The 10,907-nt window shown below is 46.9% G+C and overlaps 1 protein-coding gene across 1 annotated transcript in view; it reads left to right on the top strand.

Annotated features, from left to right (window-relative positions):
* Nucleotides 1–2,436: 2,436 nt before the first annotated feature.
* LOC126481846 (homeobox protein abdominal-B-like) overlaps nucleotides 2,437–10,907 on the top strand; it is a 581,297-nt gene continuing 572,826 nt past the window's right edge. Inside the window, exons 1-2 of the mRNA XM_050105805.1 lie at nucleotides 2,437–2,551; nucleotides 2,840–3,685. Coding sequence (XP_049961762.1) covers nucleotides 2,437–2,551; nucleotides 2,840–3,685 — 961 coding nt within the window. The remainder of the gene's footprint in view (nucleotides 2,552–2,839; nucleotides 3,686–10,907) is intronic.

Below are 10,907 nucleotides of genomic sequence, written 5' to 3'. Positions count from 1 at the left end.
TTGAGAAGTTATTTTATTTACACAGCCAGTTTTGGCATATTAATAATGCCATCTACAGGTCTTTATGTTCTCCATTGTACAAGCAATTAGATGTATGGATACTTGCATACTTGAACCATCAATATCTGGGTTCGGTGATTTCACTTTTGCAGTGTTGAGTTGTTGTCAAATCTTCGAAGTAAACATTCCAAAAACGAATTCACGGAATCCAGACATTAATGGGTCCAGTACACACAGCATCTGATTTACATGGAGTGCACAGCGACCTGAAGATGACATTGTTGAGATGCCGAAACTGATCATCTGAATAAAATAACTTCATAAAACATGGGGCTGTTTGACGATTTTTCTTGATAAAAATTATTTTTTCGAGATGATAAATGAAATTTGATGAGTGTCCCTCGAACAATCGGCACAGTATACATGTCACTGACTGACATGCGACTTGGTCGGTCGCTGATTTACTCGCAGTCCCGCACAGCGCACTCACCGCGAGGAGTCGATTTTGACCAGAAAGTCTCGCGTAAAGCGGGCGCCAGGGAACAATGCCGGTAAGTGGTAACGTAATTAGGCGCGGAGCAGAGCTCAGCAGTTGGTTGGTAACAGCGTGCGAGCGCAGCGACGGAAGCGAGATGCGGAGCGCCCGACGGAGGGTCCGCCCGGCACCGGCAGAGAGAGAGATAAACTGCCCCCGCAAGCCAGCCAGCCCTTTATCCTTCCGCGCAGGCGGGTCGGCCAGCCATCCGGCAACGCTCGCCGTTATCCCTTTAGCCGCGACCCGATGTTTTTGGAGCGGACGCTACAGTAATAGCGACAAAGTGCGCGGCGCCACGTAATTTAGGGCGGCGAACGAGCGCGGGGGTATCCCTATTATACAGAGGGAGCGCCCAGCGCGGCGCGCGCGCGCAAGCTGCGGTGGTGGGGCGCCGCGGTGGAGCGGGAGGCGGGAGGAGGGGAAAGCGGGCCGGCTATCAACAAGCAAAGCTAGCAAGTAGGGGGATGATGATGTGTTTGACGCCACTACTGCTACCGGCGGTCGTTTACAGAAACACTGGCGCTGCTGTGTGCGCTGGCGCGAGTTAGCGGGAGAGCTAGACAGCAGCGGTGAAGCGGGCCGCGGGGAGGGGGGAGCGTCGCCGGCGGTGGGGGAGAGGGGGGACGCGGCGGCGCTCGGCGTTCAGTAACGCGCGGGCTGCCGACGGGGCAACATCTCAGCGCGCACGGCGCCCGCTCTGTCGCCGCCAGTCAGCCGCAACGGGCGCGCGCGCTCGCAGTGTCTCTGTCTCCCTCCCACGCTCGCCGAACAGCTGAGTGCCACCGCCTCGTCTGGACGCTAAAGTGCGCAGCACTGCCTCACGGCCACCGTACGAGGTAGTACACGACGCCGACAGAAGCTGGTCGTCTCTTCCTGGAGTGAGTGCGTAGACGACAGCTGTGCTGTTCGGCCCGAAGGGGAGCTTATTATCTAATCTCGAGTGACATTTGAAGGCAGGTGTGATCGCCGAAGTACAGTGCAACTCGCCGCAGTAGGGAGCTCCGACATACTGTTACAGCTGTAATGTACGTGCGACATACGTCGTTTGTTTACATTGCGTAATTGCCTCCGGAAGCACCTCGTACGGTAGTACAGGTGAACTGCCCCTTCTGTGACTGTGACAATAATGGATAGTACAGTGTCGTTGCTCCACTACAGTGAAACAGTAGAGCTTTGCGGGTGATACAGCAGTTACTCGTCATACGAAAAACACCTTGTGTACGAGTGTGCATTTGTTTTTTTCTTTTCTCGTGTGCTTTCGTCAGACAGAGATTCGAGACCGTTATCTGGCACGTGGAGCGCGAAATTACTCCGCGCCTGTGACACATTAATTAACAGCGAGTAGAGCCGCTACGGTTGTTACAGGTCTCCATCTGTGTGCCTGGCTACCCCCCACGGGAGCCGCGTACACGAGTGCTCGCACTCTCGGCGTGTTCTTCGAGTAGTGACAGCGGCGAGCCTGTGTGCGTGTGCGGTAGTGCGAGCTCCTCTCTCTGTTTTTTTGCCGATACGACTGGTGTGCGCGTGCGGTAATAAATCGCCGTGTGAGAAACGGCAGTGCCGTGTAGAGCGTTAAAAAGGAGCAAAGGGAGACGAAAAACAACAACAAACGGGAGCGCAATAACCATGCATCATCTTTCTGAAAGCGACGTGTGCTCGTAGACGAGAGAGAGCATCCGGCTGCATTGAGAGTCCGGACAGCGGTCGCCGGGGCAGTTAGCGTTTGATGTGCGCTGTAATCGTCGAGGCCGGAGGGAAGCGCGTCCAGCAGCGAGCCGCGGCAGTCGGTAGGCCGGCGACTGCGCAGTCTGGGCTGCGAGAGCGGCGCCGGCCAGCGGACAGCGGCGCCGCCCCCGGCCCGCATGCAGTGACGGCCGCCGACCTGCGACAGCGGGACCAGCATGCAGCAGCCGCACCAGCCGCCCGCCAAACAGATGCCGCTGCCGCTGCAGCACCACCCCAGGGACGCCGCCGTCGTCCTCGCCAACCACGCCGCCAACAACGCCGTCGTCAAGGGCAAGTCGCTGGGTCACCACCAGCACCTGCACCACCACCACCACCACATCCACAACAATAACAACAACAATAACAACACCAGCGGTATCGGCGGCGGCACGCTCAGCCTGAGCGAGAGCAGCTGTAGCGGCAGTCCGGGCAGCCCGGGAGAGGCGTCTCTGAGCGCGTCCATGGCGGCCGCGACGTTGGAGCTGTCGCAGCCGGTGGCGGTGTCTGCGGCGGGCGCCGCCGCCGTGGCCGAGGCACCGGTGGCGACGCCGCGGTCGCAGCCCCAGCCGCCTCCGCCACCCCCGACGCCCTCGCCGGCGTCGCCCGTCGTGACGCAGCAGCAGCAACAACAACACCTGCTACAGCACTTGCACCAGCCGCCGCAGCAGCTGCTCCACCACCACCAGCAGCAGCAGCACCACCACCACCAACAACAACAACAACAGCAGCAGCAGCAGCCTGCCGCCGACAACACCGTCTTCGTCAACTCGTGGCACCCGCACGTGTACGGCAAGCCGCCGAGGACGCCGACGCCGCACCTCATATCGGACATCCTGGGCTGGGGGCGGAGACCGTCGCCGCCGCAGCAGCCGCCGCCGCCGCTGCCGCCCCCGCCGCTCCCGCACCAGCAGCAGCAGCAGCAGGCGGCTACCCAGCTGGCACCGCCGCCACCGGCCGCCACGCACAGGCCGACTCTAGTGGCCCCGACGCCCATCCGCGCCACGCCATCCCCGTGCGTGACCGCCATGCACAACCTGACCCTGCTGCAGCCGCCCCCGCAGCAGCCGTCGCCGGCGCTCTGCAACCCCCTGGCGCCCGTCGCCGCCCCCGCCGACGAGGAGCTCAGCAACGAACCGCTCAACCTGACGACCAAAAGCCGCGACGCGTCGCCCACCTCTTCCGTGGGCTCCATCCGCACGCTGACGCCGCCCGTGGTGCCGCCGCCCGCCCCGGGGAAGCTCCTCCTGCCCAACCACCGGCTACCGCCTTTCCGCGAGCCTCCGGTCAACGGCGTGGAGGCGGTCGTCACCATCCCCACGGTCCGCGGACCCCCCGGCGCCGCCGTCAACGGGAGACCCGGCGCCGACGTCGGCGTCGTGACGCCTTCCGTCCCCAAGGGATCTGCGCACCGTGCCGCCCCCAAAGGTAAGATGCCGCCACGGTACACTTCACCCCACCCACTATATCCGCAGACAGCGTGCTCAGTTTAAAAGCGAATGATGAAGCGTGTTGACGGTGGTGTCGATAGGTGCTTGAAACGTGTTTTGCCAGGGCAATGAGTATCTGAAAACGCCAGCGTCTGACTAGCGAAACAAGACGAAAGAAATTGATGAATACATTACCGGTGGCAGTGTTCTAATGCATTCATCGCAAGGATCGCAGTGCCGTGTGTAGGCGATATCTTCGTTTGCTTAGTGATATGGGGCATGGAATATCATGATACAGTATGTGGACCAAGAGTCTCATCGCTTCTAACATTTCCTAATTGCGTCCAGATAGCGAATTAATGTTTTGCCAAATGAAGCTAAGCAAATGGGCAACTACATTGTTGTAGAGTTCAGACTTGAAACTACTTTTACCACCGATACTTGTAAGCAGCTACAGCATTTTTTTTTTTTTTTCAAAAGAAAACTTCACTTTCTTTTAGTACAAGTGGTATTTCATGAAATGTAGAGCGCAGTGACGTAAGAAATATCTGCGTTTACAGCAATACCTTGAAGACTGAAAACGTTCTGACGCTGGAGATTACTGTCAGACTGGAGGTTCGCGTCTTGTGCCAATTAAACGTAGCCAACAGTGCTGTCATGACAGATTTCGCCTTCACATGAAGCGAACACTCCAGTTTTAACTGTGAAACACGTCTTCCTGACGAGTGACATGTTGCACATCATCGTATCAATACGTTTACGAGTAGTCGAATTCCGTCTGGAAAAGTACCTCGCTGCGTTACAAAGCGTGGTTGCTTCAGTATATCAGTACATATTAACCGTAAAGAGGATTTTAAACCGTTACTTAAAATTATTTGCGGAAATCCTTTTCTGATACATTGAACCGATTATGGAATATTAAAAGTGAGAACCTCGTGAAAAATGTACGTGATCACTGTTTGATGCTAATATAGTCATCTTAACTTTTAATAGAAGCATCTTCACGTGCGTGAGATATCGATACAGCGCGACATCATTTAGTTATACGACCGCCAGTTATCAAGCGCAAAAAAGTGTATTAACGAATAAACAGGCAACATTCAGAGAAAAGGCGCGTGATAGGTTTCCGATTTGTTTATTTTGTGCAAGAGCGTCGCGAAAATGCACGACGCAGTGCGATTGGTGAGAGTTACACTGTAAAATTTCCAGTTAAATTTCTAGAGCGTAAGTTCCAAAACAAATTAAGAAATATATTAACGATGTAGGAAAAGATATATTGCTACTTACCGTGAAGATAACACTTTCAAGTTGCAGACACACACACGGCTGACTACAGCCTAAAGTGTAATCCTTACCTAAGTAGCAACCTTATCGTTTCTATCGTAGTTGATGTCCCTACCTGGAGTTTCTGTTATAAAAAGTATAGGACGTTCACACACATAATCTCGAGTATTTTTCATTACGGGCGAGGAGAGGAGAAACAGAGAAAATCGTTGCGGCACATACCATAGGTAGTTTCTTGGTCTACAGTTTGTCTGCTGCTGTTGAGCACATGGCCAGATGCTCTTGGAGTGCTATGTTGACTTGGTGTGGAAATTCGCACTGCTAAATTTTTATTTTCGCCAAGCGCCCTACCTCATACACAGCAATGGATCGTCAGAGGCAAATTGCTTTCAATATTTTTTCTCTTATATCGCAATTTCCGTAATGTATACCTACAAAAAATCTTTCTTTTTATAAAGAGAAATAAAATGTTGTCATTGTTGAGTATTCCACTGGTTTTGGAGAAATGCTGTGCTTGTTTTGAGTGTTAATTTGTTTCGCGTGTCTGAGTGTACCGTCGTAAACGAAGCGGTGTGTGATATGCATTGTTTGTATTTTGGTGTTTTTTTAACGAACTGGTAATACCTGATAAAAATAAAGATAAGGAGATTTAGCTGTTGATGGTTTTAAGGACAAAGCGCAGAAGCCACCGTAGTATCTTTTTCAGCTCAGGTGGAAAGTGGATTAAGGAAATTCCTGTCTGGATTGTTCGAAATAAGAGACGACGTAGACGACAAACTGATGGAAATAATGAGTAGATGACGTCAACAAAGAGGCAGCCATGGAGGTCAGAAGATGACGGCTATAAAACGGGGAGAAATCTTTATCGAACAGTGGATGAAACATCTCGTGATACGTGGAATACTGGTTATAAATTGTGAGTGTCTGATTTCATTTAATTGCCCGCTTCTTTCTTTATCGATACGACAAGCACTAAAGCAGAATTTCATGCATTTAAGAAGTTAACTTCTATATGTATATTTCCAGGTCGTTTGCGGTCTAATAAGAAACGGTTTTTATGTGTAGTGGCTGGATGTTTGCAATACTTTTATTTAATCTAAGTGGGTGTCTTCATCGTGGAAAAGGTAGAAATAGGAAGAAGATATTTTTCTTGTTTTACCAGAGTAACTGGTTTAACGATGTGCTAAATAGACACATTATCCGTTCTAAGGATGACATAGCGTACTAGTCGACGTATTTGAATCGTAGTTGAGTTTCAGGAACGGGAGTACTTTATATACGTGATCCCGTAACATGTGTCAGACAAATTCAATTCGCAGTTCAGAAGCCGTGGCTGTTCTCTTCTGCATAATGCAGATTGTGTTCTTCATGAAACTGCAAAGAAAATCTTTCTTGCTACGGAAACGCGGCCAGCGAATTCCTTTGAAACTAATGGGCGAAAAAATGTGACTGTTGTACTGCACAACTGTGTGTGCTCCAGTATGAGGCCATACGTAGGAACACTGTGTGGAAGCGAGCCGCAGCTCTGCGTTCGCAACTTTGTGCAAGTTCCCTGACTCGTATTGATGAGTAGTGCTGTGTTTACTTCGGAAGGTGACAGTGTTTTTAGTTTTTATTGCCTTTTTATTTATTCTGTGTAATCATGTCTCCAGCGTACTAATAAAATGACACCGATCTAGAAGGTAAATTTCTAAATACGTTTACTTCATATGGATATGCTGCGCTGCAATTAAACGAGCTCGTGTGTGTAAATTTAGGGAACAATATACCAAATTTTAAACAAATGCGCGCTAAGTGTTAGAAGCAACTAGATGCCTATCGACCTCAGAGTTATATTTGTGCTGCGTCAACGTGAGCCGATATAAGCTTATTGTGCAGTGAAATGTCAAATAGTATAGTACCTAAACAATCTCAAATTCTGCTGTGAGACTCCTTTATGAGTCAGTTTTGGGAAATTTTATGAAACGACAAATTTTGAAATTTCCTTTTCTCCATGAGACAGCTACAAGGAGCTACGTCTCAGAAACCCTCTACAGCATGGGTAGCCAACCCGCAGGCCGCATGTGGCCTTAAACAAGTGCCACTGCGACCCAAGAAGCGAGCGATCAGGGGAAAAAAGTTTATGCAAAGTTACTATAAACTGAATACTTTCTATTTGAAACTCCCGCCACGCGATGGCATTCGCTCATTGGTGCACCCCGTTCTTTTTTTCTCAGTGGTTATTTTTATTACTCAGTTATGTGCGGCTCAAAAATACTCGTCTTCTACCAGTGTGGCCCAGGCAAGATAAACGGTTGTGCACCCCCGCTCTACAGTATCGTTATACCAAAGTTGAACTATAAATGCACCATACACGTGAATGTTCCCGTAGGTACTTCAAATCTCCGGTACCTCGAGGAAATACAACCAATTGCTACGAAGGCAAAGGTGTCCGACATGCGATAAACACACTCCAGAATGATAAATCGAAAGTGTTATCCCAAGTGACGGAGAGACCAACTACTATGATATTGTCGAATAAAACTTGTTGACCTGTTGCATTCAAGATGTCGCCTGTTCTACACTTTCCTTCGTTAATCGATAGACACTATCAGTCATAAGACTTGATGAAAAACAACTGTTTACAGGATGACAGATCACGACCTAATAACCCGTTTCTGTGACACATTCAAGTTTTATTTACTTAGTGTGTATATTTTAAAGGACAGTATTTTGAAAGCGAAAGACCTTACCTTCGAAAATCACACACATCAGCTGAATAGTTTTTAGGTCAAAGCTGAAAATTATCAGTTTATTAATTAGATCGCTTTGTGAAAGGAGAGTTTTTGAGAGATAATGGTTCACATGGCTCTGAGCACTATGGGACTTAACATCTATGGTCATCAGTCCCCTAGAAATTAGAACTACTTAAACCTAACTAACCTAAGGACATCACACAACACACAGCCATCACGAGGCAGAGAAAATCCCTGACCCCGCCGGGAATCGAACCCGGGAACCCGGGCGTGGGAAGCGAGAACGCTACCGCACGACCACGAGATGCGGCCTGAGAGATAATAGTTTGGTATTCTCGAAATAGTGATTGTTGACTTTTGAAACCGGACTGTTCTCACACACCGAAAGCAACAGTTTCTGCAACATCAGGTTTCTCTACTGTAAAATTCCTGATGTAATAACGATTCTCCGGTGGTATAATAGGTACAATCAGTTATAAATGACAGAAAAAATAAAAAAAAAATTTTATCGTGTTAAGTGTTCTGCATACTTCGTTTGCTCGAACGAGCTTCCAACGTAGATTACTCGCACTGTCGCTAACAATTGGTATCTTCTCTCCATAAATTCAGGTGGTTATCATTATGTGCTTTGAGACGAGTTAGTGACGCGTGCAGTAAAAATATTTTTGTGTCCTGTGCGAACCTGAATGAGAAAAGGGAGGAATGTCTAATTGTTTGAATACGGTGACCATGCGTTGGAAAATTAACACGTGTGTTCACTATTGTAATAACAGAAGTAGAGTTCAACAAAAAATATATCGGAAAATCTGTAATATGTTTTAGTTCCTGATTTGACGACATATGTCGGTGCAGCTGCATCTCCTCCATCAGTATGATTAAACGAATGCCAGTAATTAGTGGAAGAATATTTTGTGCACGGCCCTTGGTGGCTCTATCATTGTACTACATCAGTCCCCTCGTGTTGCAGAGTGGGGAAGGAATATTGCACGAGTTTGTATGCCTGTGTTTGTAGGCTCTGGAGAGAAATACAGTGGAGTTACTGCAGTGACACCACAAATAGTGTTACTTACAATTACTAACTTAGATAAATTCTATATATTTGTTACTATATCGTTCGAACCGTCTCGAGGGAATGGAATTATTTGGATGATAATTAAAGTTTGTGATTTTTCGCTATGGTTTGCAAAGCAATTCCCTTACAATAACTGCGTGTATGGCGTTATAAGCAGAAACTCTTTTTAGCTTGGGACATTAGAGCAAGTGTTACTGTGTTTACCGTACCTCACGCTAGTGTTTGGTATTTGCAATAATAATAGGAGACACGAGAGACATCCGCATTGCTAATACGTGTGTGCATATGTGTGACTTCATGCTCCACTGCCTCTAATGAGTTATTTTCGCCTTTCTTGGCCCACTGAAAATATACTGTTTAAGAACCTATAGGACAAGTTTCGCCCTGGTCGCGATCGGTATTTATTTTTATTTTCTTCTTAGGATATATTTGCCTAGTGTCGGAGAGCTATTTTCAGTGACAGAAACTCTCATCCAGCACCCATACCGACATGGCGGCTCTGCCTGTGCGTAAAATTCTGATATACCACACTATTGTACGTCAACGTCGGTGGTTCGACTGGGAACTGTCGGTTCTAAGTAATAAGCTGTATTATTTTGTTTGAAAACCTGGGAAAAACTAAATTCAATTGCTTCGAAAAACTTGGAAACATCTGACTGTTGGCTATAAAAATGTCAATTTTCACACCATTAAATCGCAATTTAAAGCAATAATTTCAGCAGTGCGTATCGCAAATGTCTCTTACATCTTCCGATTTCGTGTTTATCGTTGCTGTGCTATTGCGTGATTTGAGAAAAAAAATACCATACGGAGGTAGGTAAATAACGTAACTATGTTTGACACCTGGATCTATCAGTCGGAATTTAATACAGTCACGAGTTTCTATTTATAGGCGAAAATATAGACGATAGCATCGCTGAAATCCTTCACTCTCGCAATATTTCTCGTAAAAAATAATGTTATTTGACATTTGCCTCAAGAGAAGCTACTGAACCTTGAGATGCATAGTACCGACTTACGACATCACATTATGTTGGCTTAAGTGTCACTTTCTGACTCACCCACAATAGATCTAACCTCAAAAATTTCTGTTGCGCATCTCTGGCCATTCAGTCTGAAAAGCTATACTGTTTCCCTGTGTTGTCCTTTGTATTCATAGTTATTTGCGTAATCCTGAGAATGGAACTGTTTCGCGTATAATAACAGAAAAGTATTTCAGCTTATAAAAGGATACTAGTTTTCTTTTTTTCCCTTTTTACTTAATACGTTGTTACACACACGTTTCGGCACCTAAGTGCTATATTGAGTGTTTCCGTAGCATGTTCGGATAGTAACAGGTTCAAAAGAAAACGCCTTGATGGGAAACTGTGCCTGTTACTGAAATTTTCGAGTCGACATGGGTATTAATTGAAATAAATATGTGAATAAACTTTTAATCGTGTGGCAGACAGAGATAGTTTCTAATGGCTCATGATTGCGAATAAACGCCATAGGCTATTTATTTTATTGACCAGAAAATGATTACAAAAGACGCAGATAATGGTTATTATGAGATTCATAACCCACAGAGTTGCAGCTTATTTTTGTACGTGGTCATCACTACCGTCCAGGCTCATTTAGCGACGTGGAAGAACTGTGTTCAGAATGTTAATAACTATAACATTTCTTAGAGTGCAGGGAGAGGTGACGTAAAACTTTGTCCTAAATCGGGACAAATCTGTCCGGAACGAATTTATTAGAAGTTCTTTTCTACGCAAATTTAGCTAATTTTATAAATTTCCAAGTAAGTTTAATAAAATGAAGTGTTACTTAAATTAACCATATTACTGTAAACTACTACACGCGACAAGTTAAACGGGCCGTAGTAGGGGATAAAGGTAAAGACGAACTCTCTACTTTATTGTTTGTGGCAGCTGCCGGTACTGTGTATTAGCTCTATATTATTAAATGGCTAATCGAGTAGCATGATGCACGGCAACAGTTGCAGAGTACTTCTGTAGCAGCTTCCAAGGAGCAACAAAAATTTTATTTCCAATATTTCGTATAATTACTGACAGAATTTAAAATTTTAAACGATCTCGTACTCATTAAAAGGCGAAAATCCTATGTTAAAGATTTAACACTGTAAG

Source organism: Schistocerca serialis, chromosome 5, assembly GCF_023864345.2.
Source record: "Schistocerca serialis cubense isolate TAMUIC-IGC-003099 chromosome 5, iqSchSeri2.2, whole genome shotgun sequence".
In the NCBI taxonomy this organism is placed as follows: Eukaryota; Metazoa; Arthropoda; class Insecta; order Orthoptera; family Acrididae; genus Schistocerca; species Schistocerca serialis.
The sequence above is the reverse complement of the archived record's forward strand: the minus strand, read 5'-3'. Positions and strand labels throughout refer to the sequence as shown.